General features: G+C 42.5%; 1 protein-coding gene across 2 annotated transcripts in view; it reads right to left on the bottom strand.

Moving 5' to 3' along the window:
- The window catches only part of zgc:162952 (PKc_LIMK_like_unk domain-containing protein), a 79,210-nt gene that overhangs the window by 30,923 nt on the left and 35,594 nt on the right, over positions 1–12,693 (bottom strand). The window contains exons 2-3 of one of the 2 annotated variants that reach the window (XM_061897328.1): positions 3,175–3,353; positions 2,783–2,904 (exon numbers count right to left, since the gene is read on the bottom strand). In XM_061897328.1, the coding sequence (XP_061753312.1) occupies positions 2,783–2,904; positions 3,175–3,348 (296 nt within the window). In that variant the 5' untranslated portion in view covers positions 3,349–3,353. The remainder of the gene's footprint in view (positions 1–2,782; positions 2,905–3,174; positions 3,354–12,693) is intronic. The other variant, XM_061897337.1, reaches the window with a different exon arrangement.

Below are 12,693 nucleotides of genomic sequence, written 5' to 3'. Positions count from 1 at the left end.
TATTTTACGCTTCATAATGTGCAACACATTTTCAATGGGAGACAGGTCTGGACTGCAGGCGGGCCAGGAAAGTACCCGCACTCTTTTTTTACGAAGCCACGCTGTTGTAACACTTGTCTTGCTGAAATAAGCAGTGGGGCCAAGATAACGTTGCTTGGATGACAACATATGTTGCTCCAAAACCTGTATGGACCTTTCAGCATTAATGGTGCCTTCACAGAGGTGTAAGTTACCCATGCCTTGGGCACTAATGCACCCCCATACCATCACAGATGCTGGCTTTTGAAATTTGCACCTATAACAATCTGAATGGTTATTTTCCTCTTTGTTCCGGAGGACACCACGTCCTCTGTTTCCAAATATAATTTGAAATGTGGACTCGTCAGACCACAGAAGACTTTTCCACTTTGCATCAGTCCATCTTAGATGAGCTCGGGCCCAGCCAAGCCGGCGGCGTTTCAGGATATTGTTGATAAAAGGGTTTGGGTTTGCATAGTAGAGTTTTAACTTGCACTTACAGATGTAGCAAACAACTCTAGTTACTGACAGTGGTTTTATGAAGTGCTCCTGAGCCCATGTGGTGATATCCTTTACACAATGATGTTGGTTTTTGATGCAGTACCACCTGAGGGATCAAAAGTCCGTAATATCATCGCTTACGTGCAATGATTTCTCCAGATTCTCCGAACTTTTTGATGATTTTACGGACCATAGAAGGTAAAATCCCTAAATTCCTTGCAATAGCTCGTTGAGAAATGTTGTTCTAAAACTGTTCGACAATTTGCTTACAAATTGGTGACCCTCGCCCCATCCTTGTTTGTGAATTACTTAGCATTTCATGGAAGCTGTTTTTATACCCAATCATGGCACCCACCTGTTCCCAATTAGCCTGCACACCTGTGGGATGTTCCAAATAAGTGTTTGATGAGCATTCCTCAACTTTATCAGTATTTATTGCCACCTTTCCCAACTTCTTTGTCACGTGTTGCTGGCATCAAATTCTAAAGTTAATGATTATTTGCAACAAAAAAAATGTTTGTCAGTTTGAACATCAAATATGTTGTCTTTGTAACATATTCAACTGAATATGGGTTGAAAATGATTTGCAAATCATTGTATTCCGTTTATATTTACATCTAACACAATTTCCCAACTCATATGGAAACAGGGTTTGTATATATATATATATATATATATATATATATATATCGTGAATGACATCACACGCAAATAAAGATATACATACAGGACTGCTTGTATCACACATGATATCATACACAAACACTTTGCAGGAGTGATTATGTCGCACATGATATCACATGCAAATAAAGATAAAGCAGGGCAGCTTGCATCACACATAATATATCCAAGTGACCACAGCAGGGCTGGTTGTATCGCACATGATATCACCCACAAGTAAACATGCTACAGGGCTGCTTGCATCGCAAATTATATCACACACAAGTAAACACTCTACAGGACTGCTTGTATCGCAAATTATATCACACACAAGTAAACATTATGCAGGACTACTTTTATCACACATGATATCACACACAAGTAAACTCTCTCCAGGACTGCTTGTATCGCACATGATATCACACACAAGTAAACATTATGCAGGACTACTTGTATCACACACAAGTAAACTCTCTCCAGGACTACTTGTATCGCAAATTATATCACACACAAGTAAACATTCTGCAGGACTCCTTGTATCACACATGATATCACACACAAATAAAACACTCTACAGGACTGCTTGTATTGCAAATTATATCACACACAAGTAAACACTTTCTAGGACTGCTTGTATTGCACATGATATCACACACAAGTAAACACTGCAGGGCTGCTTGTATCGCACATAATATCACACACAAGTAAACATTATGCAGGACTGCTTGTATCACACATGATATCACACAAGTAAACACTCTGCAGGACTGCTTGTATCTCACATGATATCACACACAAGTAAACACTCTGCAGGACTGCTTGTATCTCACATGATATCACACACAAGTAAACACTCTGCAGGGCTGCTTGTATCGCAAATGATATCACACACAAGTAAACACTCTGCAGGACTGCTTGTATCACACATGATATCACACACAAGTAAAACACTCTACAGGACTACTTGTATCGCAAATGATATCACACACAAGTAAACACTTTCCAGGACTGATTGTATTGCACTTGATATCATACACAAGTAAACACTGCAGGACTACTTGTATCACACATGATATCACACACAAATAAAACACTCTACAGGCCTGCTTGTATTGCAAATGATATCACACACAAGTAAACACTCTGTAGGACTGCTTGTTTCTCAAATGATATCACACACAAGTAAACACTCTGCAGGACTGCTTGTATCGCACATGATATCACACACAAGTAAGCACTCCACAGGACTGCTTTTATCGCAAATGATATCACACACAAGTAAACACTCTGCAAGACTGCTTGTATCGCAAATGATATCACACACAAGTAAACATTATGCAGGACTACTTGTATTACATGATATCACACTGCGATGAGGTGGCGACTTGTCCAGGCTGTACCCCGCCTTCCGCCCCGATTGTAGCTGAGATAGGCGCCAGCGCCCCCCGCCACCCCAAAAGGGAATAAGCGGTAGAAAATGGATGGATGGATGGCACACAAGTAAACATTCAGCAGGACTACCTATATCGCACATGATATCACACACAAGTAAACACTCTGCAGGACTCCTTGTATCGCACTGGACATGGATGGAAAGTGATACCTGACTATGTTGGGATGAGAGAGTTTCTGCAGCAGACTGATTTCTCGCACGATGCTGTCCTGGTCCACGTCCTTCTTGTAGATCTTCACCACCATGGCCTTGTGACTGGTGCTGTGGACCACCTGTGAGGGGACACAGGTGCTCGTTCTTACAGCTGCTGTTTTTGCCTCATGCCAACACCTGCTAAGTCCCACAGCTGCTTGTGTGACAACACTGCAGTCCTGGAGGAGTCAACCAATCCCCCACCAGTCACACGCAGGATTCTCACAAGAATGAGGCAGAAATACAGCCTTAGTTGATGTCTTTTTTTTAGAAGGAGCATGCAGAATGTGTCAAAGCAGGTGGAAAGTGGTTTATTGTGACGCGTGGAACAAGGACCAGGGAAGACCTACTTTGTAGACCTTGGAGAAGAAACCGCTCCCGATGAGCTCGGCGCTGAAGTTTTCCCAGAAGTCCAGTTTGCGCACAGCGGTGCGGAGCTTCTGCCAGCGGTCCACGTGATCGTATTCGTCCGAAGACTCGCCGCGAAGGAGCGTGGGACTGCTGGGCTCGGTTACGTCGCACATGCTGGCTGGGAGACAACACACACACTTGGTATTCTTCAAAGCAGACACGTGTCAACACATCCATCTTATCACACATGCAAATGTGTGACATCATGTGCGATACAAGCAGTCCTGCAGTTTTGACTTGGATGTGATATCATGTGCGATACAAGCAGTCCTGCAAAGTGTTTACTGGTGTGTGATATCATGCGCAATACAAGCAGTCCTGCAAAGTGTTTACTTGTGTGATATCATGCGCGATACAAGCAGTCTTGCAGAGTGTTTACTTGTGTGTGATATCATGCACAATACAAGCAGTCCTGCAAAGTGTTTACTAGTGTGTGATATCATGTGCGATACAAGCAGTCCTGCAAAGTGTTTACTTGTGTGTGATATCATGCGTGATACAAGCAGTCCTGCAAAGTGATTACTTGTGTGTGATATCATGCGCGATACAAGCAGTCCTGCAGAGTGTTTACTTGTGTGTGATATCATGTGCGATACAAGCAGTCCTACAGAGTGTTTACTTGTGTGTGATGTTATGTGTGATGCAAGCAGTCCTGCAGAGTGTTTACTTGTGTGTGATATCATGTGCGATACAAGCAGTCCTGCAAAGTGTTTACTTGTGTGTGATATCATGCGTGATACAAGCAGTCCTGCAAAGTGTTTACTAGTGTGTGATATCATGTGCGATACAAGCAGTCCTGCAAAGTGTTTACTTCTGTGTGATATCATGCGCGATACAAGCAGTCCTGCAAAGTGTTTACTAGTGTGTGATATCATGTGCGATACAAGCAGTCCTGCAAAGTGTTTACTTGTGTGTGATATCATGCGTGATACAAGCAGTCCTGCAAAGTGATTACTTGTGTGATATCATGCGCGATACAAGCAGTCCTGCAGAGTGTTTACTTGTGTGTGATATCATGTGCGATACAAGCAGTCCTACAGAGTGTTTACTTGTGTGTGATATGTGTGATGCAAGCAGCCCTGCAGCAACTGTACTTGTGTGTGATATCATGCATGATACAAGCAGTCCTGCAAAGTGTTTACTTGTGTGTGATATCATGCGCGATACAAGCAGTCATGCAGTGTTTACCAGTGTGTGATATCATGTGCGATACAAGCAGTCCTGCAGAGTGTTTACTTGTGTGTGATATCATGCGCGATACAAGCAGTCCTGCAGAGTGTTTACTTGTGTGTGATATCATGCACAATACAAGCAGTCCTGCAAAGTGTTTACTAGTGTGTGATATCATGCACGACACAAGCAGTCATGTAGTGTTTACTTGTGTGTGATATCATGTGCGATACAAGCAGTCCTGCAGAGTGTTTACTTGTGTGTGATGTTATGTGTGATACAAGCAGCCCTGCAGCAACTGTACTTGTGTGTGGTATCATGTGCGATACAAGTAGTTCTGCAGAGTGTTTACTTGTGTGTGATATCATGTGCGATACAAGCAGCCCTGCAGAGTGTTTACTCCGGGTTGGGAAAGAGACCTTGTCCCAAGTGGAGGAGTTCAATTACCTCAGAGTCATGTTCCCGAGTGAGTGAAGAGTGGATTGTGAGATCAACAGGCGGATCGGTGCAGCGGTTTCAGTAATGCAGACGCTGTATCGATCCTTCGTGGGATGAGAATCAGCACATCCAAGTCCGAGTCAATGGTTCTCATCCGGAAAAGGTTGGAGTGCCATCTCCGGGTTGGGGAAGAGACCTTGTCCCAAGTGGAGGAGTTCAAGTACCTCAGAGTCTTGTTCACGAGTGAAGGAAGAGTGGATCGTGAGATCGACAGGCGGATCGGTGCGGCTTCTTCAGTAATGCAGACGCCGTATCAACCCTTCGTTGTAAAGAAGGAGCTGAGCCAGAATGCAGGGTTCTCAATTTACCGTTCCCATCCTGACCTATGGTCACGAGCTTTGGGTTACGACCGTAAAGACAGGATCACGGGTACAAGCGGCCGAAATGAGTTTCCTCTGTCGGGTGGTGGGACTCTCCATTAAAAATAGGGTGGGAAGCTCTGCCATCTGGAAGGAGATCAAAGTAAAGCCACTGCTCTTCCACATCAAGAAGAGCCAGATGAGGTGGTTCAGGCATCTGGTCAGGATGCCACCCGAACGCCTCCGTGGGGGCGGTGTTTAGAGCACGTCCGACTGGTAGGAGACCACGGGGAAGACTGAGTCTTCCGGTTGGCCTGAGAGCGCCTCGCTATATCCCCCCGGGAGGAACTGAACGAGGCGGCTGGGGAGAGGGCAGTCTGGGCTTCCATGCTTAGGCTGCTGCCCCCGCGACCCAAGTGCAAGAAAAAGGATGCATGGATGGAAAATGAACTATAAATATGCATATGTTTTCAAATATTGTTCGCAGTTCGAAGTGGCGCACCTTGAAAACGGGTTTGACACGCCTGGTTTGTGGCAAAGAATCGTTGCAAAGACAGCATTTTAGGGAGCCTGGTGTGCAAATATAAATACAACATAGTATCCTAGAAACCAGAGGGGTTGCCAGGTGTCAAAGATAGATGTGAGCGGTCATCGAGAGCCGTGGGTGGCGTCCAAATGCAAATGCTGTGCTTCAGTAAGTGAACGCGCGGTTGGATGAAAGAGAGGCTGATAAAACGCTCATAAATACTCTAGTGTCCACACATTGAAGTACACCGGGCAGGCTGAAACAAAGACGCTGGAAAATGCGAGGACAGAAATAGAGGCTGACGGACCGTTTAATGAACACGGAGCGTGGACTTTTGCTCAGGACCACGTGCAATGATTGTGTCCCGAAGTGCGCGTATCATCTATTCGCCACGGCCTCACGATTCCTCAATCCATACACTGCTCAAATTTAAATCTAAGATTAAATATCTCAAGCAAGGTAATATTTGCTTCTTTTCTGTCTGATATGATAATTCTTCTCACTAAGCAGATTTTATGTTAGAATGTTTTACTTGTTTTACTTGTTTTAAGGGTTTCGGTCCTAAAAGATCTCAGTTAGATATTACAGCTTGTTGCTGAGATTTTTTATGAGTCGGGAAATTGTGTTAGATGTAAATATAAACGGAATACAATGATTTGTAAAAAAAAATTCAACCCATATTCAGTTGAATATGCTACAAAGACAACATATTTGATGTTCAAACTGATAAAACTTTTTTTTTTGCAAATAATCATTAACTTTAGAATTTTATCCCAGCAACACGTGACGAAAAAGTTGGGAAAGGTGGCAATAAATACTGATAAAGTTGAGGAATGCTCATCAAACACTTATTTGGGACATCCGAAAGGTGTGCAGGCTAATTGGGAACAGGTGGGTGCCATGATTGGGTATAAAAACAGCTTCCCAAAAAATGCTCAGTCTTTCACAAGAAAGGATGGGGCGAGGTACACCCCTTTGTCCACAACTGCGTGAGCAAATAGTCAAACAGTTTAAGAACAACGTTTCTCAAAGTGCAATTGCAAGAAATTTAGAGATTTCAACATCTACGATCCATAATATCATCAAAAGGTTCAGAGAATCTGGAGAAATCACTCCATGTAAGTGGCATGGCCGGAAACCAACACTGACTGACCTCAGACGGCACTATATCAAAAACCGACATCAATCTCTAAAGGATATCACCACATGGGCTCAGGAACACTTCAGAAAACCACTGTCACTAAATACAGTTTGTCGTTACATCTGTAAGTGCAAGTTAAAGCTCTACTATGCAAAGCGAAAGGCATTTGTCAACAACATCCAGAAAGGCCGCCGGCTTCTCTGGGTCCGAGATCATCTAAGATGGAGTGTTACCGCTACTCTGTCATTCCAAAAAGGTTTCGAAAAAATAAAAATAAAGATTGCAGAGTAGCCTTGAGGAGGAGGTTTTATGACGCACTAAATTCCAAATAAGCACTCGCGGAGATATTTCTAGGTTAAAAAAATGTTGATAATTTATTTTCACAAACAAAAAATATTCACCGTGGTTGACTTTCTATATAATACAAAATAACTTATTTAGTGTGTCATAAAACCTCCTCCTCAAGGCTACTCTGCAATCTTTATTTTTATTTTTTTGAAACCTTTTTGGAACGACAGAGTAGCGGTAACATGGAGTGATGCAAAGTGGAAAAGTGTTCTGTGGTGTGACGAGTCCACATTTCAAATTGTTTTTGGAAATATTCGACACGTGTCATCCGGACCAAAAGGGAAGCGAACCATCCAGACTGTTATCGACGCAAAGTTCAAAATCCAGCATCTGTGATGGTATGGGGGTGCATTAGTGCCCAAGGCATGGGTAACTTACACATCTGTGAAGGCATCATTAACGCTGAAAGGTAAATACAGGTATTGGAACAACATATGTTGTCATCTAAGCGCCGTCTTTTTCATGGACGCCCCTGCTTATTTCAGCAAGACAATGCCAAGCCACATTCAGAACGTTACAACAGCGTGGCTTCGTAGAAAACGATTGTGGGTACTTTCCTGGCCCGCCTGCAGTCAAGACCTGTCTCCCATCGAAAATGTGTGGCGTATTATGAAGAGTAAAATACAACAGCGGAGACCCCGTACCGTTGAACGACTGAAGCTCTACAGAAAACAAGAATGGGAAAGAATTCCACTTTCAAAGCTTCAACAATTAGTTTCCTCAGTTCCCAAACGTTTATTGAGTAATGTTAAAAGAAAAGGTGATGTAACACAGTGGTGAACATGCCCTTTCCCAACTACTTTGGCATGTGTTGCAGCCACGAAATTCTAAGTTAATTATTATTTGCCAAAAACAAAATTAAGTTTATGAGTTTGAACATCAAATATCTTGTCTTTGTAGTGCGTTCAACTAAATATGTATTCCGTTTATATTTACATCTAACACAATTTCCCAACTCATATTGAAACGGGGTTTGTATGACCTATATTGATTAAAACATGCTTGAAACTACAATATCAACTGTTGCAAAACTGTGTCATCAACACTCACACGTATAAAATTACTTTTTTAAAGTAATAATTTCTTATTTTAAGCATGAAAAAAAAAATGCCTGACACAATTGTGTCTCAGAATTAAAACAGATGGACTTTGCGGTTTTATTTTCAATAAAACAATAGAAAATACGCACTCAAAAAGTAGTACGGTTGGTGCAGTACAGTAAACATTTCACATGTGACATTTTAAACTATTTTGAACAGAAATAGTACATGCACATTCAGATGAATTCTTCAAAATTACAATTAAAATTTTTTGGGCCGGGTGCCGGGCTGTAAATATGCACACTAATTGACTGAAAGAGCATGCACTTGGCACGATGACGTCATGTTGTCGATGGAAAAATGCATTTTTAGACCATATGATTTGCCTGAGCGGCTAATAAAAATGAACTAGTTTTTAGTGTAAGTTTGTCGGTTTCAAGAAATGTAATGTCGAGCGCATATCATTATGTCAAAATAATGGCACTAGCTTTTACTTACAGTAATTTGTGAATGTGAGTGTGACTGTTGTCCGTCTATCTGTGTTGGCCCTGCGATGAGGTGGCGACTTGTCCAGGGTGTACCCCGCCTTCCGCTTGATTGTAGCTGAGATAGGCACCGGCGACCGCAAAGGGAATAAGCGGTAGAAAATGAAAAATTTAAGAATATTTTTCCACATACTGAGCAAAAAGGTCTGGTATTTTTTGTTCATACCAAGAAAAGTGCACTTGTTATTAGTGAGAATATTCTTATTTTAAGGTATTTTTGTGTTCATTGAGGGTAGCTAATTTTACTTGTTTTGGAACGTCTTGACAAGCCAAATTTTCTCATTTTGCTTAGTTCAAATAAAATACCCCAATTTTTTATTTTTGAAATTGTTTTTCTTGTTTTTGAACACTGACTTTTTGCAGTGTGGGCAGATGTCCAAACATGGATTATTTTACCTACGCTGAATAAAGTCAATCAGACGGTTAAGAATGCGGCATTAAAGGGGAAATGCATTTTTTTTTTTAAATGTTGCCTATTGTTCACAATCATTATGAGAGACATAAAGACGGATGGATTTCTTTTTCAATGTATTCTAACTAGAGATGGCCGATAATGGCTTTTTTGCAGATACTCGCGATCAGTTCAAGTACACTAAGTAAATAACATAATGTCATGGCTGTCTTGAGCTTCCAATAATTTCTACAACTATTATATTTTTATAATAGACTGATTGGAGCACATATACGGTGCGGTCTTAAAGCAGCAGTTCCAATGGCAGCAAAACAGGCCCGGAGCATAATACTACAACCACCAGGCTTGACGGTGGGCATGGTGTTCCTGGGATTAAAGGCCTCACCTTTTCTCCTCCAAACATATTGCTGGGTATTGTGGCCAAACAGCTCAATTTTTGTTTAATCTAATATCACATGGACAAAGATAAGACCTTCCGGAAGAAACTTCTGTGGTCGGATGAAAGAAAAATTCAGCAGTTTGGCTATAATACCCATCAAATCAAATAAAAACAACTTTATTTATAAAGCACATTTAAAATGTACCACTGGGGTCGCCAAAGTGCTGTACAATGGGCAGGTTAAAAGATAATACCGAGTAAACAACACAACACAAACAGAACATGATAAAAAATAAATAAATAAAACATAATGGGGCGCCATTGCAGGATGGATATCACTCAGTGTTAAAAGCCAAGGAAAAAAAGTATGTTTTTAAGAGAGATTTAAAAACAGGAAGAGAGGAGGCTTGTCTAACACTCAGAGGTATGTCGTTCCAGAGCTTGGGAGCAGCAGCGGCGAAATCTCTGTCACACATCAATGTGTTTGGAGGAGAAAAGGAACACCATACCTACCGTCAAGCATGGTGGTGGTAGTATTATGCTCTGGGCCTGTTTTGCTGCCAATGGAACTGGTGAATGGGACAATTAAAAAGGAGGATGACCCCAAACACACGTCAAAAGTGGTAAAGGAATGGCTAAATCAGGCTAGAATTAAGGTTTTAGAATGGCCCTCCATTTAGCACAGGACTCGAGAACAGGATTAAACCGACGTAACAGTTGCATACCGCAAACAAAGAAGCCAGGACGAGTGATCAACAAAGGCAGGCTTAAATAGTGTCTCTTGATTACAAACAGGTGAGTGTCCCGAACAACAGAGGCGGGTGAAATTCATAAATAACCATGGGGACTAAACTCAGGAGGTGCACAAACAGAAACTAAAAGGAGTTCAAAAACAAACAGAATACACAAAACATGATCCGGACCACGGATCATGACACACAGAGGTCGGGTCTTGGGCGCAGTTGGGTGTTCCAACAGGACAATGACCCCCAAACACATGTCAAAAGTGGTAAAGGAATGGCTAAATCAGGCTAGAATTAAGGTTTTAGAATGGCCTTCCATTTAGCACAGGACTCGAGAACAGGATTAAACCGACGTAACAGTTGCATACCGCAAACAAAGAAGCCAGGACGAGTGATCAACAAAGGCAGGCTTAAATAGTGTCTCTTGATTACAAACAGGTGTCCCCCCCGAACAACAGGGGCGGTTGAAAATGATGAGTAACCATGGGGACTAAACTCAGGAGGTGCACAAACAGAAACTAAACGGAGTCCAAAAACAAACAGAATACACAAAACATGATCTGGGACCACGGATCATGACACACGGAGGTCGGGTCTTGGGCCCAGTTGGGTGTTCCAACAGGACAATGATCCTCGAACACACGTCAAAAGTGGTAAAGGAATGGCTAAATCAGGCTGGAATTAAGGTTTTAGAATGGCCCTCCCAAAGTCCTGACTTAAACAAGTGGACAATGCTGAAGAAACAAGTCCATGTCAGAAAACCAACACTTTTAGCTGAACTGTAGCAATTTTTGTCAAGAGGAGTGGTCATAAATTCAACCTGAAGCGTCTTATTGCAGTGAAACATGCCAAGGGACATGTAACCAAATATCAACATTGCTGTAAGTATACTTTTGACCCAGCACATTTGGTCACATTTTCAGTAGACTCATAATAAATTCCTAAAAGAACCAAACTTCATGAATGTTTTTTGTGGCCAACAAGTCTGGACGAAGTGGCTGGGGAGAGGGAAGTCTGGGCTTCCCTGCTTAGGCTGCTGCCCCCGCGACCCGACCTCGGATAAGCGGAGGACGAAGGATGGATGGATGGATGGAAGTATGTTCTCCAATTACTCTATCACACAATAAAAATAAGAGTTGTAGAAATTACTGGAAAGCTACAACCTACTCAGTGGCTTAGTGGTTAGAGCAGGGGTCAGGAACCTTTTTGGCTGAGAGAGCCAAGAATCCGAATATTTTAAAATGTATTTCCGTAACAGCCATATCATTTTTTTTTCAACACTGAACACAACTAAACGCGTGCATTTTAAAGACCAACATTACTAGGGTATAATAGGTCTCTTTTTCTTTGTAATAACATTGATATTCTGAAGCTAACTGTGGAGGGGGCGTGGCCTGCGGGCCTGCAGCGAAGCGGGGTGTGCCAGGACCGGCCTTAAAATCAGCAACAGGTGCGTAGACAACCCACATGAGCCTTGTTATCTTATCACCCGTCGCTCTGTTATAAGCAGCAGCCAGGAGGAGAGACAGGGTTGGAGCTGGAGCCAGAGTGCGAGCGAGAACGAAAGAGAAAAAGACAATTGCTGGAAAGCAACTGAGAGACTTATTGAAAAATAAAAAAATATCGTAACCCTGAAACAGGCTTTCATGTCGGTGCTTGGTGCTCTGAAGAACCCCCATAATGATAAATAAAGTGCGGTAGAAAAAGGATGGATGAATTCAAATGCATGAGCATGTTTAATTTTTTTTTTACGTTATTTTTAACACTTTGATTACAAGTGGAATTAGTCATTACTTATTGTGTTGAGCAGTGTTAGCTCAGATTTATCCGAGAGCCAGATGCAGTCATCAAAAGAGCCACATCTGGTTCTAGAGCCATAGGTTCCCTACCCCTGGGTTAGAGTGTCCGCCCTAAGATCGGTAGGTTGTGAGTTCAAATCCCGGCCGAGTCATACCAAAGACTATAAAAATGGGAGCCATTATCTCCCTGCTTGGCACTCAGCATTAAGGGATGGAATTGGGGGTTAAATCAACATAAATTATTCCCGGGCGCGGCACCGCTGCTGCTCACTGCTCCCCTCACCTCCCCTCCCAGGGTGTGAACAAGGGTGATGGGTCGTATGTGTGTGTCAATCATTGGTACTTTAACTTTACTTTAACACTAAATGGTCCCTAGTGTGTGAATGTTGTCTATCTGTGTTGGCCCTGCGAAGAGGTGGCGACTTGTCCAGGGTGTACCCCGCCTACCGTTCATCTGCAGCTGAGATAGGCTCCAGCACCTCCCACCCGTAACCCCAAAAGGGACAAGCAGTAGTAAAATGAATGGATGTATGCAAGGCGTGCATGCCTGATAACCAG

This window comes from Nerophis ophidion, linkage group LG01 (assembly GCF_033978795.1).
Source record: "Nerophis ophidion isolate RoL-2023_Sa linkage group LG01, RoL_Noph_v1.0, whole genome shotgun sequence".
In the NCBI taxonomy this organism is placed as follows: domain Eukaryota; kingdom Metazoa; phylum Chordata; class Actinopteri; order Syngnathiformes; family Syngnathidae; genus Nerophis; species Nerophis ophidion.
Note: the sequence above shows the minus strand (reverse complement) of the source record. Positions and strands in the feature narration are given on the sequence as shown.